The sequence below is a fragment of the Littorina saxatilis genome, linkage group LG1 (genome assembly GCF_037325665.1).
Source record: "Littorina saxatilis isolate snail1 linkage group LG1, US_GU_Lsax_2.0, whole genome shotgun sequence".
NCBI lineage: Eukaryota > Metazoa > Mollusca > Gastropoda > Littorinimorpha > Littorinidae > Littorina > Littorina saxatilis.
This window is the reverse complement of record NC_090245.1, coordinates 46,272,912-46,293,972: the sequence shown is the minus strand read 5'-3', so window position 1 is coordinate 46,293,972 and position 21,061 is coordinate 46,272,912. Positions and strand designations below refer to the sequence as shown.

At 45.7% G+C, this 21,061-nt stretch overlaps 1 protein-coding gene across 1 annotated transcript in view; it reads right to left on the bottom strand.

The window, feature by feature from the left end:
- Positions 1-21,061, bottom strand: part of LOC138971431 (2,5-dichloro-2,5-cyclohexadiene-1,4-diol dehydrogenase LinX-like) — a 38,901-nt gene that overhangs the window by 14,618 nt on the left and 3,222 nt on the right. The window contains exons 2-4 of the mRNA XM_070344165.1: positions 16,760-16,899; positions 1,388-1,480; positions 603-741 (exon numbers count right to left, since the gene is read on the bottom strand). Coding sequence (XP_070200266.1) covers positions 603-741; positions 1,388-1,480; positions 16,760-16,899 — 372 coding nt within the window. The remainder of the gene's footprint in view (positions 1-602; positions 742-1,387; positions 1,481-16,759; positions 16,900-21,061) is intronic.

The window sequence follows — 21,061 nt, the reverse complement described above, 5'->3', positions numbered from 1 at the left end:
CTGCGGTCCAAAAAGCCGCTTCTTTCAGGTTTGGTGCGTCGCGGACCCCCCTCCATGAATTTCTGGTATATTTTGTGGCTTCCAGTATGCAAGGGACGCACACTTTCGGGGGCTTTGTTCGATTTGACTTCAGAAGCTGTTAACGTTATCTACAAAGAACAAATTACAATGACGACAAATCCTGCTTTGTTGTCTGAAATTGATGGGATCAAGAACGTTACATGTGATTCAGTGTTGTCCCACAGAGTGTTCGCCAAGCAGCAGAAACGACAGGGTGACTTTAACACTATCACACACACACTTGGATTTGAAGCTATGCAACATGACCTGGGAGAACTAACTTTAAAAACAAACTGAGCGTTTGATACATTTTGAACTCACGAAAATATTACTGGTTTCAAAGATTCACCGGTAACGTCAACGAATGATGACGTCATTATAACTTTGACTTATTTTTATTCTGAATTTTCGGTGTGTTGTGAATTGGTTGGTTTGGTTTCGCTTCAGGAGCTGTAGAGCGTTTGGTCAATTGTGAACCCAAGCAAATCTCATTTGTTCGAACGTTTCTTCGGGGACGTCATCAAATGGCGACGTCATCCTACCTTTGACCTTGAGCAGGTGCGGCACAGCCAGCTTGGTGAGGGCCACGTGGGCAGTGAGGTTGAGGTCAAACAGCGCGTGGTAGCTGTCCATGCCGGGGTCACTTACCTGACCGCTCAACACACGGCCAGCAACGTTGACCTAAAGGCGGAATGATAACATTCACATAAAGGCACGCACGCACGCACACACACACGCACGCACGCACACACACACACACACACACACACACACACACACACGCACACACGCACATACACAATAAGCAGGCTGTATGCGTCCAAATATAAGGATAAAATCATCCCAAAGCTAATCCCCGACAGATATGTGATACTGGAGACATCCTTTACACGGGATAGGGGGGTACGTTACCACTCTTCTTCTGCCTTCGTGGACTGTAACTCTCACGTACACTCGGTAGGCCTATATTTTGTTTTGCACGTGCGGGTTTTTGTCGTGTATGTCCTCATCCCCCCCCCCCCCCCCCCCCCCGCCCTTACCCCCTCCCTCAGCCATTTTCGTGGAAATAGATGCTGGGCGTTTTCCTGTTACTACTGTAACTCATTGAACACTCACATGGAGTTACAGGTTATTTTCCTTCCGTACTTGGTTTGTAAACGTGAAGGGTTTCTGTTTAAGGCACTAGCAGGTCTGCGCATAAGTTGACCCGGGAGATTGGAAAAATCTGCACCCTTAACCGACTGAGCACAATCAGGATTCGAACCCCGAACCACAAGGCTATTGTGCCCGCTCAATTATTTTAAAATGAATCAATCGGGAAACTGACCAGCACATCGAGTTGTCCAAAGGTGTCCACCGTCTTGGTCACTAACTGACTTCTGAACGCATCGTCCGTTAGATCGCCGACAGTGGTCAGTACCTGTAACAGTATTCGCAATCAGTTGTGTTCTACACCAAGATCCAAAGTATACAAGTACAGTCGAACCTGCCGTGGCGACCACCTCTCGATAACGACCAGCTGCCCATCAGGACCACCTCTAAGAAACCCTGACTCTTCCTCCTCTTCGTCCCCCCCCCCCCCCCCCCATTCGCCTGCCCAACTGTCAGTAACTACCACGTTTGGTCGGTCCCTTTGGTGGTTGTTACAGAGGGGTTCGACTGTACTTGTTTTGTGTGCGTGTTCCTGTTCCCCGTTGTCTTCAGTACAGGGGCGGATCAGTTACTTTGTAAGGGGGGGTGCACTTTGAATCGAAAGTGAATGTGATGGGCGCGAAGCGCCCGAATTTGCTAGTAGTCTAGAGGCTGACTTCCAAAAGGTGAAACACCCTAAACGTTGCTTGTTAGAAGCAGGCATCCACTTTGGTCTTGTAGTTTGGACATTTAGCTATATGCCTGGCATGGATGCCACTTCTGAATTTTACTTGTATGGCCGCCATGACAGTTTTCAAAATGGCGGCCGAAACCGCCATACACAAGCCTATTTCCACTTGTATATGAAGCAAATCCCAAAACCAAATGGCTATTTATACTAATTCGAGGCTGCAGAACTCGAATATCATGATACAATTTGTGCTTATTGCAATTTAAAATAATTTATGGTCAAAATATTTTTTTTATTCAAGCTGTGTTGGTCCAATCATAAACGATTTTTCTTTCTTCAAATGATTTCAAGTAGGTTTGTTTTCAGTTTCTGTAACAGGAATAGAATATGGAGCCAGCACGTAGACTTTCATCAGAAATAAGGTGCCGGCAAGAAGCAATAGATATTGAGTGGGAGCCGTGGTTTTTTTTGGTCAAGATGCCAGAACAACCAGCAAGACAAATCCACTACAAGAAGCTACAGAGGATGGCATAAATAACATCACTCAAGGCATCCATCAACGTGAGAAGTACAATGATGAAACCTTCATTGAAGTGATTGATACCCTTAAATCTAGCCTTTAACCTTTTATACCATGCCCATGAAATACGTTGGCATAAAGATTGCTACAGCAGCTTTACACACGAGGGCAAAATTGAACGGCTTAAACAGCGTTTTAAGCCAGAAGCTGTCTCTGACACAAATGCTTTCAAGTTCAACTTGGATACCCACCCAACAAAGACACTGCGCCGATCTTCAGTCACTACTACGGACTGGTAAAAATGCATCTTTTGCCAGTCCAATGTCCCTGGAAGCACACTGAACCAAGTCGCGTTTGAGCACACGTCTACCAAAATGATTCAACTGTCTCTGTTCGATCCAGTCATGAGGTGCAGATTAGCTGGGGTCTATGGTATGATGGCAGCTGAAGGAAAGTATCACTTTAAGTGTTATGTACTCTTTTGCAGAAAGCATGAACACAAAGGCAGTCAAAGTGAGAAGAAGAACCCTGATTCTATCTGTTTTGAGAACACAATGACACCTCCAGAACGAGATGGCAAAATGACATATTTTGTCCCTGAAAACTGTCTGGGACCACTATAGCATGATGCTCTCTGGAGATTTTGATGTCCAGCCTGCTCCCAACAGAAGCAACCGCTTCAAAGAGAAGATACTGAAAGTTCTCGGTGATACGGTGTCATTTGTGCAGCCACTGGACCCCATAAAGCCACTTCTGATTGTGCCATCAGGTTTTGGTGATGTTGCAGTGAAAAACATGCTTCAAAACATCATTGAAGAAAGGAGCTGCAGTGAAGAGGAAGATATGCTCCAGACTGAAAATGAGCATACCACAATTCACCACGAAGATGACATTCTGAGCTGGTTGTTCCGAGTTGCTCGGAAGATCCACAATGGCATGAAACATACCAAAGGACATGACATAGTTGGCAATCTAGACATAGAACATGCTGAAAAAGTTGTGCCATAGACCTTGTTTCTTTTCATTAAACTCTTGAGTGCAGATGGTATCCCTGATGAAGAGGTCAGTCATGACAAGGAAACAGAGATCAGGACCAAAGTTCTTAGTGTCTGTCAAGACATTGTGTTTCTGGCATCAGGAGGCCGAAAAATGACACCCAAGCATCTTGGTTTGGGGCTAAGTGTTCATCAAGCAACGCGGTCCAAAGAGCTTGTGACACTTCTCAATGCTGCTGGTCATTCAGTGTCATATGAGACCGTACGTCGTGCCGACACAGCCATAGCTAATGATGTCATCAGCCGGTATCATGAACATGGCAATGTCATGATACCAATAAACTTTTCTGAGGGAACACAAGGATATGTCCGTTTCTCAGCAGAAAACATCGACATCATTGAAAAAACCCTCAGTGGAATGGGAACCTTTTACGCAACACAGTATAAGAGAAACTCCCGCCAAGAGCCAGTAAAAGATATTCAGGTCAAGGTATCGTCTTCAAAAGTTGTCCAAACATCTCCTGAACTTTCTGATCTGGAAAACGCAAACATGACAAATCCGACACCAGAACCGGGTTTTTTTCAAAAAGAGGTGCAGGAAAACTGGTATGAGCCAGATGCTAAAAAGATGATGGAGTCCCTCACTTTGGACCTGGCATGTTTTTTTGCTGTTGCACGATAGCATCGGCCTGATCTCCAGGTAGTTCCAAGATGGAGTGGCTTCAATCAAAAGATGTCCACCACCGACACTCCTGTAGGGTCTATGTCTATTTTGAACGCTCCAGCCCATTAATGGGACACTCTCTGGACTGTCATGAAGCGATGCGAGGCAATGACCAAAAAACTGGGCGAAACATTCACGATCATTACGTTTGATGAGCAGTTATACTGCAAAGCAAAAATGTTGCAATGGGACAAGAAAGACAGTTGCAAAGATTTCATCTTCATGTTGGGAGGATTCCACATTCAAAAGAACTTTTCCAAGGTGATAGGTGAATATATGGCTTCTTCTGGTTTCCTTGACATCTGGATTGAGAGTGGCGTCCTTGGCGAAACACAGCTGCATGGCAATGTCATGAAAGGGAAAACCTGGAATCGAGTGATACGTGCACATAAGCTAACCCTGAAAGCACTCTGGACCATTCTTTTCTCTCACTTCAAAGACTGGGCAGCAGAACATGAGAAAGTCAACAGCGACACCTTGAAAGATGCTGCTAGAAATGTAGCTCAAGGATTTGCTGACAAAGATGATCTAGAGATCAGCACGTCTCTTCCTTTTCTTCTGGCAGAGGCAAGACAGATGGCAGCTTTGTTGGATGAGTTTGACAGCAGCTGCGCAGAGAATGCAACATTCCAGTGCTGGCGGACGTACATGAAGCTGGTGTCCATTCTCTTGCGTTTCACGTGCTCCCTGCGTGATAGAGATTGAAATCTGTTTCTCTCATCCTTTTCAGAGATGCTGCCTTGGTTTGGGGCCTTTGACCATGTCAACTACACACGATGGGGAGCAGTGTTTCTGGCAGATATGATAATGCTCTCTGAGACAGCGCCAGATGTGCACCAAGCCTTCTTTGCTGAGGATTTTGTGACGAAGGAGTCAAGGCAAAAGTTCAACCAGATCCCAGATGACCAGGCTGTTGAGCATGTGAACAAAGCAGGCAAAGTAGCCGGTGGTCTTGTCATCAAATGAAAACAAAGCAAGCCTGGCACATTTTCTCTGTTCCCAGCTTGCTGAGAAGTTTCCAAATGAGGAGGGACGAGAACTTGTACTTGGAGGTTGGTTTGCAGATGCAGCCAAAGTCTGGTCTTCATCCGGAAGAGACATGACACAACTGTCATCGGCAGATCATGAGGAAGCGGACACTCGAATACTGCTCCATCAAAAAATGCCTCTCAGCAGGGATATGGTCAGACAATCATCATCAGTTCTGACACAGATGTCCTGGTTCTCCTCACTGTACATCGAACCGAGCTGAGTCCCCTTCTGTGGATGCAGACTGGGATATCCAGGAAGAAACGGTATATCCCTGTGCACGACATTAATCTACCAGAGGCAGTGCAATCGTCTGTACTGGCATTCCATGCAATAACAGGATCAGACAGCACCAGTCAATTTGCTGGCATAGGCATGGAGTACATTTGTTAAGCATCCTCAGCTTCTCGAGAACCTTGGCCGGGAGGACTTTCCTGACCAGCAGGTACAGGACAACGCTGAAGCTTTCATATGCAAGCAATATGATCCAAACACAGCCAGCCAGCCAACAAGTGCGCTGCTCTCTCTTTCACAATGCAAAGAAAAGCATTGAGAATCTCCCGCCAACACATGCTGCTCTTCTCTTCACATCAGACGCTCTCATTACCAAACGCTCATCTGGAGAAGAGCCCTGGAAACAAATCCTCAGCTACCTTCGGTCGTTGACAGTGGATGGCATGCTGTTGGGACGGAAGAACACTCGCCTTGAACCTAAGCTTCTGACAACTCAAGTCCCAGAGTCAATGTGTTTGGAACTTGCATCTTGTGGATGTGGTGCTGGTCCTACCTGCTGTGCCACGCGTCGTTGCAAGTGCACCCACCTGGCTCTAGCATGCACGCGAGCATGCCACTGCAAAGACTACTGCAGAAATCCAAGATCTGCAGAGCAGCAGGAGGATTGAACAAATAGTCGTACACTCGATATGCATTATGTGTGTCAATTCCACAAGAGGGAGGGTTTAAACTCATCAGACTGATTTGCTCTGCAATATGCCAAGGATGCTATTGTTGAACTTTGATGTCAAATGTTTCTGTATCTGTACTGCATATTTTTTTTTTTACTAGGATTGAAGAATGTTGAAACTATTTTGTCATTGTCTGCAGACCATTTGTACAGAAACCGAACAGTCTTGGTGTCCGAATGTCAGTCTTAATTTTTTCCGATGTGTCGTGGATAATTAAGAAAACAGCTTAAAACCTTAGTGAATCATTTCTAAAATATCTTAAGTGCATTCCTCGTGTCAGAAAATGTAGAAATAAATGCAAACTTTATTGAATTATTCGTATTAGAGCCAGAGATATTCCAAAATTTGATAGCGGCGGCAGCCATTTTGAAAACTGTCATGGCGGCCATAAAAACGATATTCAGGATGGGCATCCATCCTGGTCGTATTGTCATACATCTAAACTACACATACAAACTGGATGTTTGCTTCTAACAAGCAACGTTTAGCGTGTCATTTTTTTTGCAAGCTACAGATCTCAGATTCTAGTCTATAGGGGGGTCCGGGGGCGCAAAATTGTTTGGCCCAAAGAAGCAAAATGGTGCCTTTTTCTTCTTCTTCTGCGTTCGATGTTGATGGCCGTACTAAATCCTCAGGCCAGTGGCTGCCAGGAAGTCCGCAGTCTTGCGCAGTTCGTCGGCAGGACCCCAGAGTTTGGCTCCAACACTGGTCTCTTCTTGCCAGAACTTCTGGCGTATTGTCTCTAGATAGGGGCAGTTCTGGAGAATGTGCTCCGGAGTTTGCTCTTCCGAGCCACATTTACAGTGTGCGTCATCCGCAAGGCCCAGTCTCTTGAGGTGTTTCTTCAGTCCACAGTGCCCTGTCCTTAGACGGAAAATGGTGGTTTGGCTTCTCCGGTCTAGTTTGTTGATGGGGTCTTCCTGTGGGTTGTAGTCTCCGTTTCTCTTTTTCCAGTTTTCTTTCTTCTTCCGTTGTAGAAGAGTCTTGGCTTCTTTGTACGAGGTGGAGTTGTGTGGTTGGGGAAGTCTCGCACCTCCTTTTGCCAGCCTGTCCGCTTCTTCATTGCCGGCAATGCCGACATGAGCCGGTATCCACTGGAGCACCACCTTGTTGTGTTGAGACAGGGTGCTGAGGCAGTTGTCGAGTTGCCTGGTGGGGAGGTCAGTGGGGCCAGACAGAAGGGACTGGAGGGCGGACAGGGAGTCAGTGAGGAGGACGATGTTTTGCCGACGGCGGTCTTCCCCTGCTGCGTGCTCTGCTGCAGTGATGAGGGCGTGGAGCTCGGCCCTGTAGTTGGAGCTCAGGTCACCAGCTGGGACGGAGAGGGAGGTGGTGGTCCCGTTTGGGCGACGGATGTAGACGCCACTGCCTCCATTCCTTACGGCGTTCTCTGAGGAGCCGTCTGTGTAGACGTGAGTCCAGGTGCAATGTGGGTAGCGGTCCTGAATCATCTCCATGGCGAGGGCCTTCTGGACATGTGGTGACTGTTCGCCCTTTGCTGTCAGTCCTGGTACATCTGTTCTGACTTCATGGAAGCTCTTGCGTGGGGCCCAGACGTCTGAGACGAGTGTCTCACAGCAGCTGGGGTCAGCTTCCAGAGCTTCAGCATACTCCGTTTGGAGGTCCTTGACCTGATGTTTGAGGCTCTTTCGTTTCAGCCTGTTCTTGGTGCCCTTGTTGAGGTTTTGGTGAAGTGGGTGAGTGGTCAGTCTCTTCATCTTCACTCCCTGGAGGACAGCTTTGTACCCTCGTCTGTCCTCGAGTGGTTCCAGGTCTGCTGTTTTCTCCATTTCTTGGATGGGTGTACTTTTCATGGCACCGAGGATGATCCTTAGCCCCATGTTCTGGACTTTGTCCAGCTTTCCTTTGTTGGTTTTGGAGGCAGTGGTCCATGTTGAGGAGGCGTATTCCATGACCGGTCTGACAGCGCCTGTGTAGACCTGTTTCAGAATGCCAGAGTTTGCGCCCCACTGGGTTCCTGCCAATTTCTTCATGAGCGAGAGCTTCTTCATCGCTCTTCCTTCTGTCGCTTCAATCTGCAGCTTCCACGTCAGACGTGTGTCCAGGATGACTCCCAGAAACGTTGGCGTGTCGACCTGTGGGACTCCTTGGTCTTTCAGTTTCAGCAGGACCTTTTCCTTGAAGGTGGAGAGTGAGAAGAGAGTGCTGACCGTCTTGGTAGTGTTCAGCTGTAATGCCCAGTGTTCTGACCAGCTGGACACGCTATTGATGGTGTTCTGGATACGGTGTGTTGCTGTGGAAGTGTGTTCTTCTGCACACCAGACTGCAAAGTCATCCGCATGCAGGGTGTTCGAGACATGTCTTGGCACCGTTGTTGTGATGTCATTTATGTAGACGAGGAAAAGGGTAGGGGAGATCACTCCGCCTTGTGGGACACCCTCTCTCAGCTTCACGAGGTTGCTGGTCGTCCCGTCTACCATCACTCTTGCTGTTCTGTTGAAGAGGAAATCACTTAGCCACTTGAACATCTTGCCACGGACGCCCGCATGCAAAAGCTTCAGTAGCAGCCCTTCCTTCCAGACTGTGTCGAAGGCCCGGGACAGATCAAAGAACACTGCCAGGACCTTCTTTTTCTCTTGGAAGGCATCTTCAATCTCCTGCGTCAAGAGGGCAAGCTGGTCTTCGGTGCTGCGATGTTGCCGGTAGCCTGTTTGGGTGGGTGCAAGGAAAGATCTGGACTCAAGAAGCGACAGCAGTCTCTTGTTCACGATCCTTTCCAGAAGCTTTCCAACGCAACTGAGTAGGCTGATGGGTCGATAGCTGGATGGGTCACGCTTATCCTTTCCTTTCTTCGGGATGGGTCTTATAAGGGCGACTTTCCAACTCGTAGGCACAGTGCCTGTCGACCAGCTCTGGTTGTAGATGGACAGAAGGAATCGCTTTGCACCAGGGCCGAGGTGCTTCAACATGTCGTTGGAGATGCCATCTGGGCCTGGGGCCTTCTTCTGCTTCAGCTTTCTCAGTGCTTCTTCCAGCTCACGGAGGATCAGACGTTCGGTCATGCATGGGTCCAAATCAGTACTTGCTGTGTTGTGAAGTGCAGCTCGAGTCTGGCTTCTGACATCCTTCAGTCTGTCAGCAGGGACCGTCACTGTACTATCCGCCTCAAAAGCTTTGGCGAAGACATTTGCGGCTGTTTTGCCTGTGACATCTCCGGTGTTAGTGTGGAGGGTGACCTTCCTCCTCCCAGAGTTGTCCTCGTTCAGTGTCTTGGTCAGCTGCCATAGCTTCTGAGCGTCTTTCTCCATGTTTAAGGAGGCCGTTTTCTCTCTCCAGCTGTTCTGGGTTTGGCGCTGCTTTTCTTTGTCAAAGTCTGTCCTTATCTGCGAGTGTCGCGTCACATTTTCAGGTGTGGGGTCCTTCTCCATGTTTTCTCTCGCTTCGCTCAGCTTCTTGTACAACTCTTCCAGGGCGTTGTTCCAGTACGGTTTGTAGTCACGCCGCCTGCCTCTTGGAATGGACTTTTTCGCTGCCTGGAGTATGGCGGAGTTGAACATGGAGGCGTTCCTGTCGACACTGTGCCTATCGAAGGTGATGGACTTTGTGTAGAGGTTAGTGAGTTGGCTGAAGAGCATCCAGTTGGCTTTCTTGTAGTTCCAACTGGGCGGCAGTTTCCCTGTGCTGGGGATGACCTGCTTGGCAATGGTCAGGATTGTGGGTCTGTGGTCGCTGCCTCCAAGTTGCTCGCTGACCTCTCTCTTCGTGATCTTGTGCACGTTGTCAGTGGCTATGGCAAGATCAGGTGTGCTGGTCTTCTTCCACACTCTGGAATAGAAGGTTGGGGGATCATCAGGCTTGTTGACAAGGACCAGCTGGTTTTCGATGAGCCAGTCTTCCACTTCTTCTCTTTTTGCGTCCAGACTTGGATAACACCAGCTGGGGGAGTGGCTGTTGAAGTCGCCAACTACAATCCAGTCTTCAGTGCCAGGTCGAAGACAGTGAAGTTGCATCATCTTGTTGGGCGGACTGTAGAGGTTGCAAATGGTCAGGTTTCTTTCTGGGAGAATGAGCTTCACGGTGATGTATTCCATGTCAGCATCTTCTGATCTTTGCACTTCTATGGAAGACAGGTTGAGAAAGAAAAACTGGAGAAGGTCGTTAGGGCTGCCAGCAGGATCATTGGCAGAGATCTCCCCTCTATAGACTCCCTTCACATCCTGCGCATGATGAGGAAATGTAGGTCCATCATGCAGGATCCCACACACCCGGCTGGCCATCTCTTCCAGCCTCTGCTCTCGGGGCGCAGGCTCAGAACCCTCAGATGCCGTACGGCAAGACTCAGAAACAGTTTCTACCCCCAGGCTGTCCTGGCTTTTAATAACCGGTAAATGAACTCTACAGATTGTGACACGTTTTAGGATGTTCTAGGAGTATGCTTTTAGTAGCTGACATTACATACTGTGATCTATAGAGTGGGTTTTAGTATGGTGACACCACTGTGACGTGATGAAGCCAGACTATGTTTTAGCAGCTGGTTATATTACCGGAATACACATCTAGTATGTTTTAGTAGTTTCAGTCGTTCTTTAACCACTGTGATGTGTTGGAAGAGTTTATTTTTATGTGCTGTTTTAGAGGTACATTTTATTAGTATGGAACATGTTCAGTTCTTACAGTAGTTGATAGTGGGGGGGGGGGGGGGGATCCTATCTTATTCTGCGTACTTTATTTTAGGGGGGGGGGGGGAGGGATGTATGTTACCAGTGCGGGAACAGGGGTTGGAGAGGGGGGGGAGTGGTGGGGGGGTCCTAGGGGTTCCGATAGCTCTTAGAGTTTCATAGTTCTCACCATGTCTGTATAGTGTATGTATTAGTTACTGTGATACCAAATTGTCTTACCCATGTATGTATGATGCTATGCGCCAGTAATGTATGAATGCTATTTATTTTTGTTTTTATCACACAGCAAGCTGCTTTCCTCGTGTATTTTTTATGTTCATTCATGTATTGTACACTTGGCAATAAATTATCTATCTAAATTATCTATCTATCTTTACCAGAGTTAGGACTCCACCTTTTGGTCTGTTTTCCCGGTCAAATCGATGTGTTTCATATCCTCTTACAGAGAATCTATGGGAGCTGTTGAGATGGGTCTCTTGGATGCAACATATGTCTATGGACTCAAGAAGCGACAGCAGTCTCTTGGCACGGCAGCGCTAATCAGTGTGGCATGCAGTCTTGCTGTAGTCGTCATCCTCTGTTATACGCCAAGCGGGAGAGGGGGAGGGCGGAGCGTCAGTGGCGCGCCACAGGTCTAACCGTGCACCGGCAAGTATTTCAGGCGGCCAGAAACCGGGTCATCGCCATCGTCGACCATGCCAAGTCTGCATTCTTCTCATCCAAAATACTCGCATGCACCTCAGTCAAACAGCTGTTTAGTGTCACCAATGACATCTTAGGCAAGGTGACTTGTTCCCCTCTTCCCACAATGTTCTCTGTACATGAGCTTCCCCAGAAGTTCGCTGACTTTTTCACTGCGAAGATCGCGCTTATTCGCGAGAAGCTTGATTCTGCTGTTGTCCCGCCTTCACCGGTTGCCGATAGGATGTATTGTGGTCCAGCTCTGCAGCGTTTTGAGCCTGTCACCAGCGAGTTTGTAAAAAAGGTGTGTTTAGGCGCTAGTCCGAAAACGTGCGAGCTTGACCCCATTCCGTCCTCTCTGCTGTGTGATTGTATTGATGACCTTCTTCCATACCTCACTCACGTCATCAACGACTCTCTGACTTCCGGCTCATTCCCAGATGAATTCAAACCTGCAATAGTTAGGCCCCTCATCAAAAAACTTTCACTTGACAAGAATTCCTTGAAAAACTTTAGGCCCGTTTCGAACTTGTCATTCCTTTCAAAAATCACTGAAAAAATTGTCCTTTCACAACTTCTCACTCACCTAGAGCAAAACCACCTTCTCAACACCCATCAGTCTGCATACAGGAAAAACCATAGCACTGAGACAGCACTTCTGAAGATTGTAAACGACATCCTTCTTGGCTTTGACGAAAATCAGGTCTCCATTCTAACACTACTGGACTTGTCTAGCGCATTTGATACGATAGACCACGAAATTCTGCTCCACAGGCTTCAGCACTCCTTTGGTGTTCATGATCTGGCCCTTTCCTGGGTTCGTTCGTACCTTACTAACCGGACGCAGACCGTTTGTGTCAACAGCATCAAATCTCAACCTTCAGCTCTCCAGTACGGTGTCCCGCAAGGGTCCGTGCTTGGCCCCATACTTTTCGTTCTATATGCCTCCCCTTTGTCCGATGTTATCAGTCACCATGCGTTGTCGCACGAGAGTTTCGCTGATGATACACAGCTTCATCAGTCCGCCCCTCTTGCTGAAGTTGACGATCTGGTATCTCGGACACAGGATTGCATTGCGGACCTCAGTGATTGGATGTCTTTAAACAAACTCCAGTTAAATAGTGACAAAACCGAAGTTATGCTGGCCTGTCCCAAGAAATTTCTCAATCACCCTTCTCTTCCTGCCTCTCTCACTGTCAACGAACAACCTATCTCTTTCTCTCCGTCTGTCCGCAGCCTTGGCGTCACTCTCGATCCAACTCTCTCTTTCCAAAAACACATCTCTAACATCTGCAAGTCCGCCTATCTAGAGCTGCGCAAGATTAGTTCAGTCCGTCACTACCTCACCACTGATGCAACCAAAACGTTAGTGTGTTCTTTAGTCCTCTCAAAGATAGATTATTGCAATTCTCTTCTGGCCGGTCTCCCTAAGTACCTTTTAGATAGACTTCAAAGGATCCAAAATAACGCTGCCCGCCTGGTCTTCAAATCTTCCAAGTATGAACACGCCACACCCCTTCTTCACTCTCTACACTGGCTGCCTATCACTAAAAGGATCGAATACAAACTCTCCTCTCTTTCTTTTGCCGTCGTTTCTGGTTCTGCCCCAGAATACTTGTCAGAACTCTTCAATCTCTACACCCCCTCCCGTCAGCTTCGCTCCGCCGCCGACACTCGACTCTTCCGACTCCCCACAGTGCAAACAAAGACATGTGGCGATAGGTCCTTCGCCTATCAAGCCCCTGTGACCTGGAATAGATTACCTCTGCCTCTCAGACACACAGATTCTCTCACTACATTCAAGACAAATCTCAAAACACACCTCTTTCAGGGCAAGTGATTTTTTTCCCTCCAGCATCTCCCCACCCACCCCATCCCGCCCCACCTCACCCCCTACCTAGTGCCTAAAATAACGTGTATATATATTTTCTGCGCTTTGTGTCAGCACTGTTTGTGTGTGTGTAAATAGTACTGTTGACACTTTTTTATATAGAAGCCTACTGTGGTTCTTGTGCTTAGGCTGTGTATTGGACTGTCACTGTATGCCTGCATTATTAGTTGTCAGTAATTATTACATGTGCTGATTGTTCTCTTTGCCTGCGCGCGTATAGTATGTTGGTTATGTTTGGTCATAGTATGTTTGCTTATGTTTGGTCGTTATCTTTGCCTGTGCGTGTATTGTATGTTTGGTCGTTTTCTTTGCCTGTGCATGTATAGTTTGTTGGTTATGTTTGGTCGGTTTCTTTGCCTGTGCGTGTATAGTATGCTTGGTCGATGTATGTATTGTAAAGCGCTAAGAGTAGACATTTTTCTAGAATAGCGCTATAAAAGTTTGCATTATTATTATTATTATTATTTGTTGTGACTTGAGGAACTGTTGCAGTTCAAGTTTCTTCTGTCCCACCCCTTCTGCATTCCAATGCATGATGCGAAGTTGTTGACCGGTAGCTCTATTCTGCCCTCCCCCGGTCAATGGAAGAGGGTCAGAACCGCAGTCAGTCGCTGAAGTTGGACCTCCTTGAGGCTGGAGGCCCGGCGCCGTCCTACCCTGGCTGCGGGACACCAGGACGACACCACATCGACCCAAAGATAATTGTACGGCCATATTATCGTGGAAGCGTAGACAGCCGATTTTCTCCCCACGCCAAGTTGGCTGCTGTCTTCCGTCTTCGGTGGTTGAGGTTCTTACTCAGGGTTGCCTCCTCCCCAAGAGTAGCTGCCTTGCTGGGCTGTCGAGTCCACTCTACCCGGGTTTGTTGTCGAAGTTTTCCTTCTCGTAGCCTTTGCCTTTCCCAAGGCGCACACAAGGCAGTGCGGGTTTTGAAATCGGAGTTGTCCTTCTCCTAGATGAGCGACCATCCAAGGTTGACGAGCCCCATCTGCCCGAAGCAGCTGGTTTTAAGGCGCCAGTGACCCGCCTGCATCCCTTCTCCTGTTAGTCGAAGACAGGGCCCGCCACGTGAAGGCCAGGAGCTGGATTTGACTGTCAGAGGTGTTTGGAGACACGAAGCCATATGGAGCATTTCTTGGGAAGTAGACGCTTATCTCTACTTCCACCCCGGCATAACAGTCCTTGGTGCCATTTGGTGCCATTTGAACTTAGAAATGGTCATAGAATCAGCTTTCCAAAATTTTTTATTTTGTTTTCGGGGGGGGGGGCACGTGCCCCCTGTGCCCCCCCCCCCTCGTCCGCCCCTGCAGTATGTTCCATAACTTGATAACAGGGTTATTTTCCAGAGCTGTGTACCAGTGGAAACCATGGTACGAAGTTGACATGTCTTTACTTAACTGAGACATTTTAACAATACAATTTGATTTCATTAATACATACTGGTTCCATATATATATCCTTGGCCAGCGCATAAAGTACTTGCACATTTTGTTTGTCTACATTCAGTAGATTACAAGGGATTTAAAGTACGTCAACTTCGTAACATGGAAACCAAAGGTTGTGACATGGATTTGAACACTAACAATCATTAAAAAGAATACAAAAATATGTACTATTTTGGGGGAGCATGGCTGAAAACGTACAGAGAATACATTCTAGTTGCCATTTAATATTATACGTTATAATCATTTAAAGGACTGAAAATGCATGTCACAAAATGATACACAGGTCACTGTATCATGTTACCGATGTGTGTGTGCCGGTCGGTGTGTGTGCCGGTCGGTGTGGGTGTGTGTGTGTGTGTGTGTGTGTGGATGGATTAGGTTTGGATTTGGCAGGGGCATATCAAATTCATTTGCGAAGCTTTCAGCAGTACAACCGTTCTGGCGATTTCCTGTGCACTATGCTAACGACGCATGACGCGTTAGAAAACTGAACCCTGAATTGCACAGCGTGTTCAGTTCAGTTCAGTCTCGTCCAAGGTTTGCTTCGACATGTCCAAAAGAGGAAAAGTTGTCGACGTTTGACTATTGTCAGAAGTGGGTTCTTGTTGGCCCTACCCAGTGTTCTCCATTGTCTTACACAATTGTTGATTTTGTGTCCGGAGTACGAGATGTTGCGTAACTTTCTATGTGGCATTTGGTCTTGAAAGTTTGCAATTTCTTTTATGAGTCTTTCGGTAGACTGAGTTCATAAGTCAGACCTGCACAACAAAATGGAGACAGATGATTAATTTTGCACAATTTTAGAAAGTTCAAAGAGACCGTACCGTCCTTCCCGTGGGAACAAGACCCCTTGACCTTTTTTGCAAAACACACACGTGTTATAAGATAGCGTTCTCTCTGACGTATGTAGCATGATAAAACTGGTTTGCACAATTCTTGAAAGCGCATAGATACCTTACTTCCTGTTTAATGACTTGAACGATGAAAGATATGTGGAAGCGTCTTCATGAGAAAAGAGATTCTTTGCTTTTGAACACATTCTACAAAACAACAGCGTATAGTTATATGTGTCAGCTGCAAAATACATTCAGAAAAAAAACTGATTTTTTTTTTTTAACTGCAAGAAAAGCAAATTTTCGTGTAGAATTTTTATTTTACAGTTGTTTGGTATGTATGCAGGTGCAATGAAACTCTTATCACGCACGAAAGCCTGGAATTATCTATAGAGGTGTGTACGGTCGGCCTCACGGGAAAGACTGCAAGCCCAGAATATAAGTCAAGTACATATATATGGCGAACTACATTAAATTTTGTGGTCGTGTTCTTGGACGGCTGCGATAACTTGTAGCGCTTTTCATGTCAGCGTCCGACGAACACTGAACGATCGCGCGCGCAGGGAAATCTGTAGAGCCTAGCATAGTCACTACTTTTGGTGTGCTCTCCATAGCACAGTTACTTCAACACAGTTGTTTGCCGGAAATTCTAAAAACATTTTTATTATAAAAAGCGCTGCAGTCCTTACACCGGCGCATTTCAAATCATAACGTCGGACGAGCAACGAACGCGCGCAGAAAATAGAGCCTAATATTGTCACTTCTTTTGGCGTAGCCTACGTAAACTGACTCAAGTTAAGCTGCACGCAAGTTGGTTTTTTAAACGGTTACAAACAAACTGAGTTGGTAAACGGAGATTTTACGAACATTTCAATGAACTAACTAAGAGGCACACCTCTCCAAAATAATAAAGAAAAGATATGATCGACAAATGGTGAAGAAACAAAGAAAACAAACACACACACAAGACAGACGATTTGTCTGCAAAAAACAGTGTTGCTCTAGCTAACTGTGCCTATGGGGGCCACACCAAAAGAAGTGACTATGCTAGGCTCTACAGATTTCCCTGCCCGCGCGATCATTGTTAGTCGGACGTTGACATGAAAAGCGCTACAAGTTATTGCTGCCTAATTCTTGGATATTCCGGTACTTACATCCTTTTCCGTCAGCCCCGCCTCTACACACTTGCTGGCCACTCGCTTGAGGTCAGTGTCCCCCAGGCCGGTTAGTGACAGACGCGCCCCCCGGGCAGCGAAGTGGACAGCAGTCCCCGCCCCCAGTCCGGAACTGGACCCTGGTCACCCAACAAACATCTTTCTACTTTTTTTTCATTCTTTTTTTCATTAACGTTTAATGTCAGATTGAATCAAAATACAAAAAGAGTCACAGATCTTCCGCGCAAAAGCCTATATTACCTGAACGAACAACATCCACAACAGACAATCTCTAATACAACTGAGAAAACAAAATAAAAACAAGTCGTGTGAATGATTGAAAGCGATCTGACCAAGCAGTCAACCTTCCACACCAAAAACCTCCGGAGAATCCTGCGAATCTTCTGGCCCAACACCATCTCCAACCAACAGCTTCTTGCCCAGTGCAATCAAGAGAGTATGGAAACCATCGTCACGAGAAGGCGGTGGAAATGGATTGGGCATTTCATGCGAAGAGAGCAGGATAGTATCAGGTCTGCTCTTCACTGGACACCAGAGGGAAAGCGAAAAAGAGGCAGACACAAGAACACCTGGCGACGCGAACGGTGGAAGGAGAACTGAAGACCCTGGACCAAACGTGGGGTACCATCCAGAGCCTCGCCCAGAACAGACAGGAGTCGAGGTCCTTTGTTGCTGCCCTACATGCCAACCGGCATAACGGGCAGTAATTAAGTAATTAAGTGTGAAGCGATATAAAAACATTTAGTCAATATGTAGGCATCAAACTAAAAAATCCCCCAAAACCAGTCATTCCGGAGAGTACATTCAAATAATCTTGGCTAAACATACCCGAAGACCGAGACGGAATAACGCTCGTCTCTGCAAAGCATGCGAACATTATACTCAACCTATTTTCTGAAATTCTGAGCTACTTTGTAAAGTAAGCATAACATACTTTTTTTTTAACAACGCAATCAATTTTTAAATCTGTAAGTGAAAGTTCGTTTTTAATGACAACTTTAATGAGCAAACTAATGAACTAATGTTTAAGCTTCCGAGCTGAAATGCAATACCAAAGTCCGGACTAAGTCAAAGATTGCTTGACCTAAATTTCAATTAATTTGGTTGAAAAATGAGGGCGTGACAGTGCCGCCTCAACTATCAGTAAAAGCCGGATAGGACGTCATCAAAGACATTTATCGAAAAAGTAAGACATCTGTCTGGGGATATCATATCCAGAAAGTCTCATGTCAAGTTTCATGACGATCGGTCTAGAAGTTTTCTCTGAATCGCTCCACATATACACACAGACAGACATACATACACCACAACCCTCTTTTTGATTCCCCGTCTATGTTAATTACACTGGTGCAATTCTGTAACACATGTTACATAGCCACTGGTGAATTAACAATAACAGAGAGAAAAATAACAAAAAACGGTCATATAGGTTTTCAAAGCCATGGGAGGTAATCGGAACCGACCAAACAGACTGAGCCAGTAGCGCAACATATGTCGTGACAACCAGGTGACATGACAACCAGGTGACAGTATACGTACAGTAGCGCGACATATGTCGCGACAACCAGTCTAAGGGTTAAAACATTCAGTCACAACTTGTTTTAAATGTAAAAAGTGTCTTGTACTTATACTGGAACACAGAATGCAACCGATTCGTCCTACAAATGAGATATTTATTTAGACTCTCTTGTCTGGGTGCATGTTTTCAACTACAATTGTTATTTGTTCACTTCAATTAACAGAAATTTGAGCAAAGGATCTGTGGCCGCAATGTCTCTCTTTCCTTCAAGACACATTCCCTCTCACAAGATCACGTCAAACAATTCAACCCTGTCCTAGCTTGTACGTGGGATAAGATCACTTGGACACATACCACAAATCAGCACCATGGCTGTTTTCTGTACAGAGTAAGAATTTCTGTACGGAATTAATTTCAGAGATAGTTGATGTAGGTGTCAATTATTAAATGAATTAAGGTCAATGAAGGTTGCTTAAAGGTGAAGGTTTATGAGTAAATAGCCCGTGTGCGCTCTCTCTCTCTCTCTCTCTCTCTCTCTCTCTCTCTCTCTCTCTCTCTCTCTCTCTCTCTCTCTCTCTCTCTCTCTCTCTCTCTCTCTCTCTCTCCATCCTTGAGTAATAAAGGTAGTTCGTTCGTTCGTTCTCTCTCTCTCTTTCTCTCTCTCTTTCTCTCTCTCTATCTCTCTCTCTCTCTCCTCCGTGTCTCTGTCTCTATCTTTCTCTCTTTGTCCGTCTGTTTGTCTGTCTCCCTCCCTTTCCCTCTCTTTCTCGCTCTCTCTCTATCTCTCTCCTGCCCCCCCCCCTCTTTCTTGCCCCCTCTAGCCCTTCCGCACACACGCACACGCACACGTAAACACACCCACACACACACACACATGCACACGTGCGCACTCACTCACACACATTAACATACACAAACACACACACACACACACACACACACACACACACAGAGCCACTCACATACGCACACGCAAACAAGCAAATACACCCACACACTTCATTGCACGGAGATATGAAGGTGGGGGAGGGGGGAGAGAGAGAGAGAAAAAAAGAGAGAGACTGAGAGAGAGACAGAGAGGGATGATAATTAGTTTTAACGTCCTCTTAGAACGAAACAGAGAGGGACAGTGAGAGAGGGAAAGAGAGAGACAGAGAGAGAAAGAGAGAGGGGGAGACAGACGGACAGAGAGACATACAGAATATGTGTGTGTGTGAGAGAGAGAGAGAGAGAGAGAGAGAGAGAGAGAGAGAGAGAGAGAGAGAGAGAGATTTCGGATTCGGATGGTTTATTCACATAGGCCATTGCCCCTAGTGAAGGGGTGTGAACAAAAGCAAAAACATTGAATCATTTTTACATTCAGTAGACTCAAAACAGTGCATATTTTTCTCAAAAGTGGATAACAGATACATCAATGCAAACATCAACATACGAAATTACGATAACAGTGTTTCTCGTATCTTAAATGCTTTATATAAATACAAACATAAATCACGTACAGTTTTTTCATGTATTGAAGCTAAAAGAAGGCTGAGTCGAAAAGCACTTGGTTGCCTGTAATATTTCAGTGGAATGAATTTTTCTCTCAATTTATGGAAGTATGGACAGACAACAACAAAATGGACTTCATTTTCCAGTTTATCTTTACAAAAGGGACACATGTAATTATTAACATCATACACTTTTTTGTAACGATGAGTGTGAACGGCAATTTCAGAGATCCCTAACCTTATCATCATGAATCTTAAATGTCTGTCAATATTGAACAAAAGGTAAGGTTTGATCTCAGGAACAGTACAAAATGTTCTATACACAGAAAATCTTTCACTATTTTGAATATGAAAAAAACTTGCTTTCGTCAACAACACCTTGGTTCAACCACACAAAACCATATCCTAGCTGGTACAATTTACAACGTACATTTGACGCCCAATTCAATTTACCATTCTCATCCATCCTGTACAGCATTTTAATTATATGAGGCAATCTATGTTCAGACATTCTCAGCAACTTCAACCAATATTTAATACATTTCAATATTGAATTTACGTACTAAAAAATACACCTGTAATTAATAATGATACTTATTGTATACGTTTAAGAAATAAATACAGCTGTATTTATCATTAAATACAGGTGTATTTATTTTAAATTACAGCTGTAATAGTTATGTACATCATTGTAAAGAGTGTGAATGACGTTTTAGTTTAGATGTCAAGCGCTTAGAGCAAGCCTTTTTAACGAAAGTTTTTGATTTAGCGCTATATAAATGTTCTTCTTCTTATTATTATTATTATGAGCCAAACGGCTTTCCATACATCACAATAACCCGCACGTGTCACTATCTGCACGCATTCTTCTCGCTGACTTTTTGTGGACGTCAGCCTTTTCCATCTCAAAGTCCGATCTTGTGCAAAAAGCAGATAACGCGACCTTGCAGCAAATACAATATGACACACCAAACCACAGGTCAAACAACTAAACAAGCAAAAAAAGACACACAACTACACACACGCACGCACACACACACACACACACACACACACACACTCAAAAAAGCTTACACACACGCACATGAACACACACACACATACACACACACGCACGCACACATACAAACACACACAATCACAAGCGCGAGCGCCCATACAAATATATATATATATATATATATATACACACACACACACACACACACACACACACATACACACACACATACACAAACACAAATAAACACGCACAAGCACACATACACACAC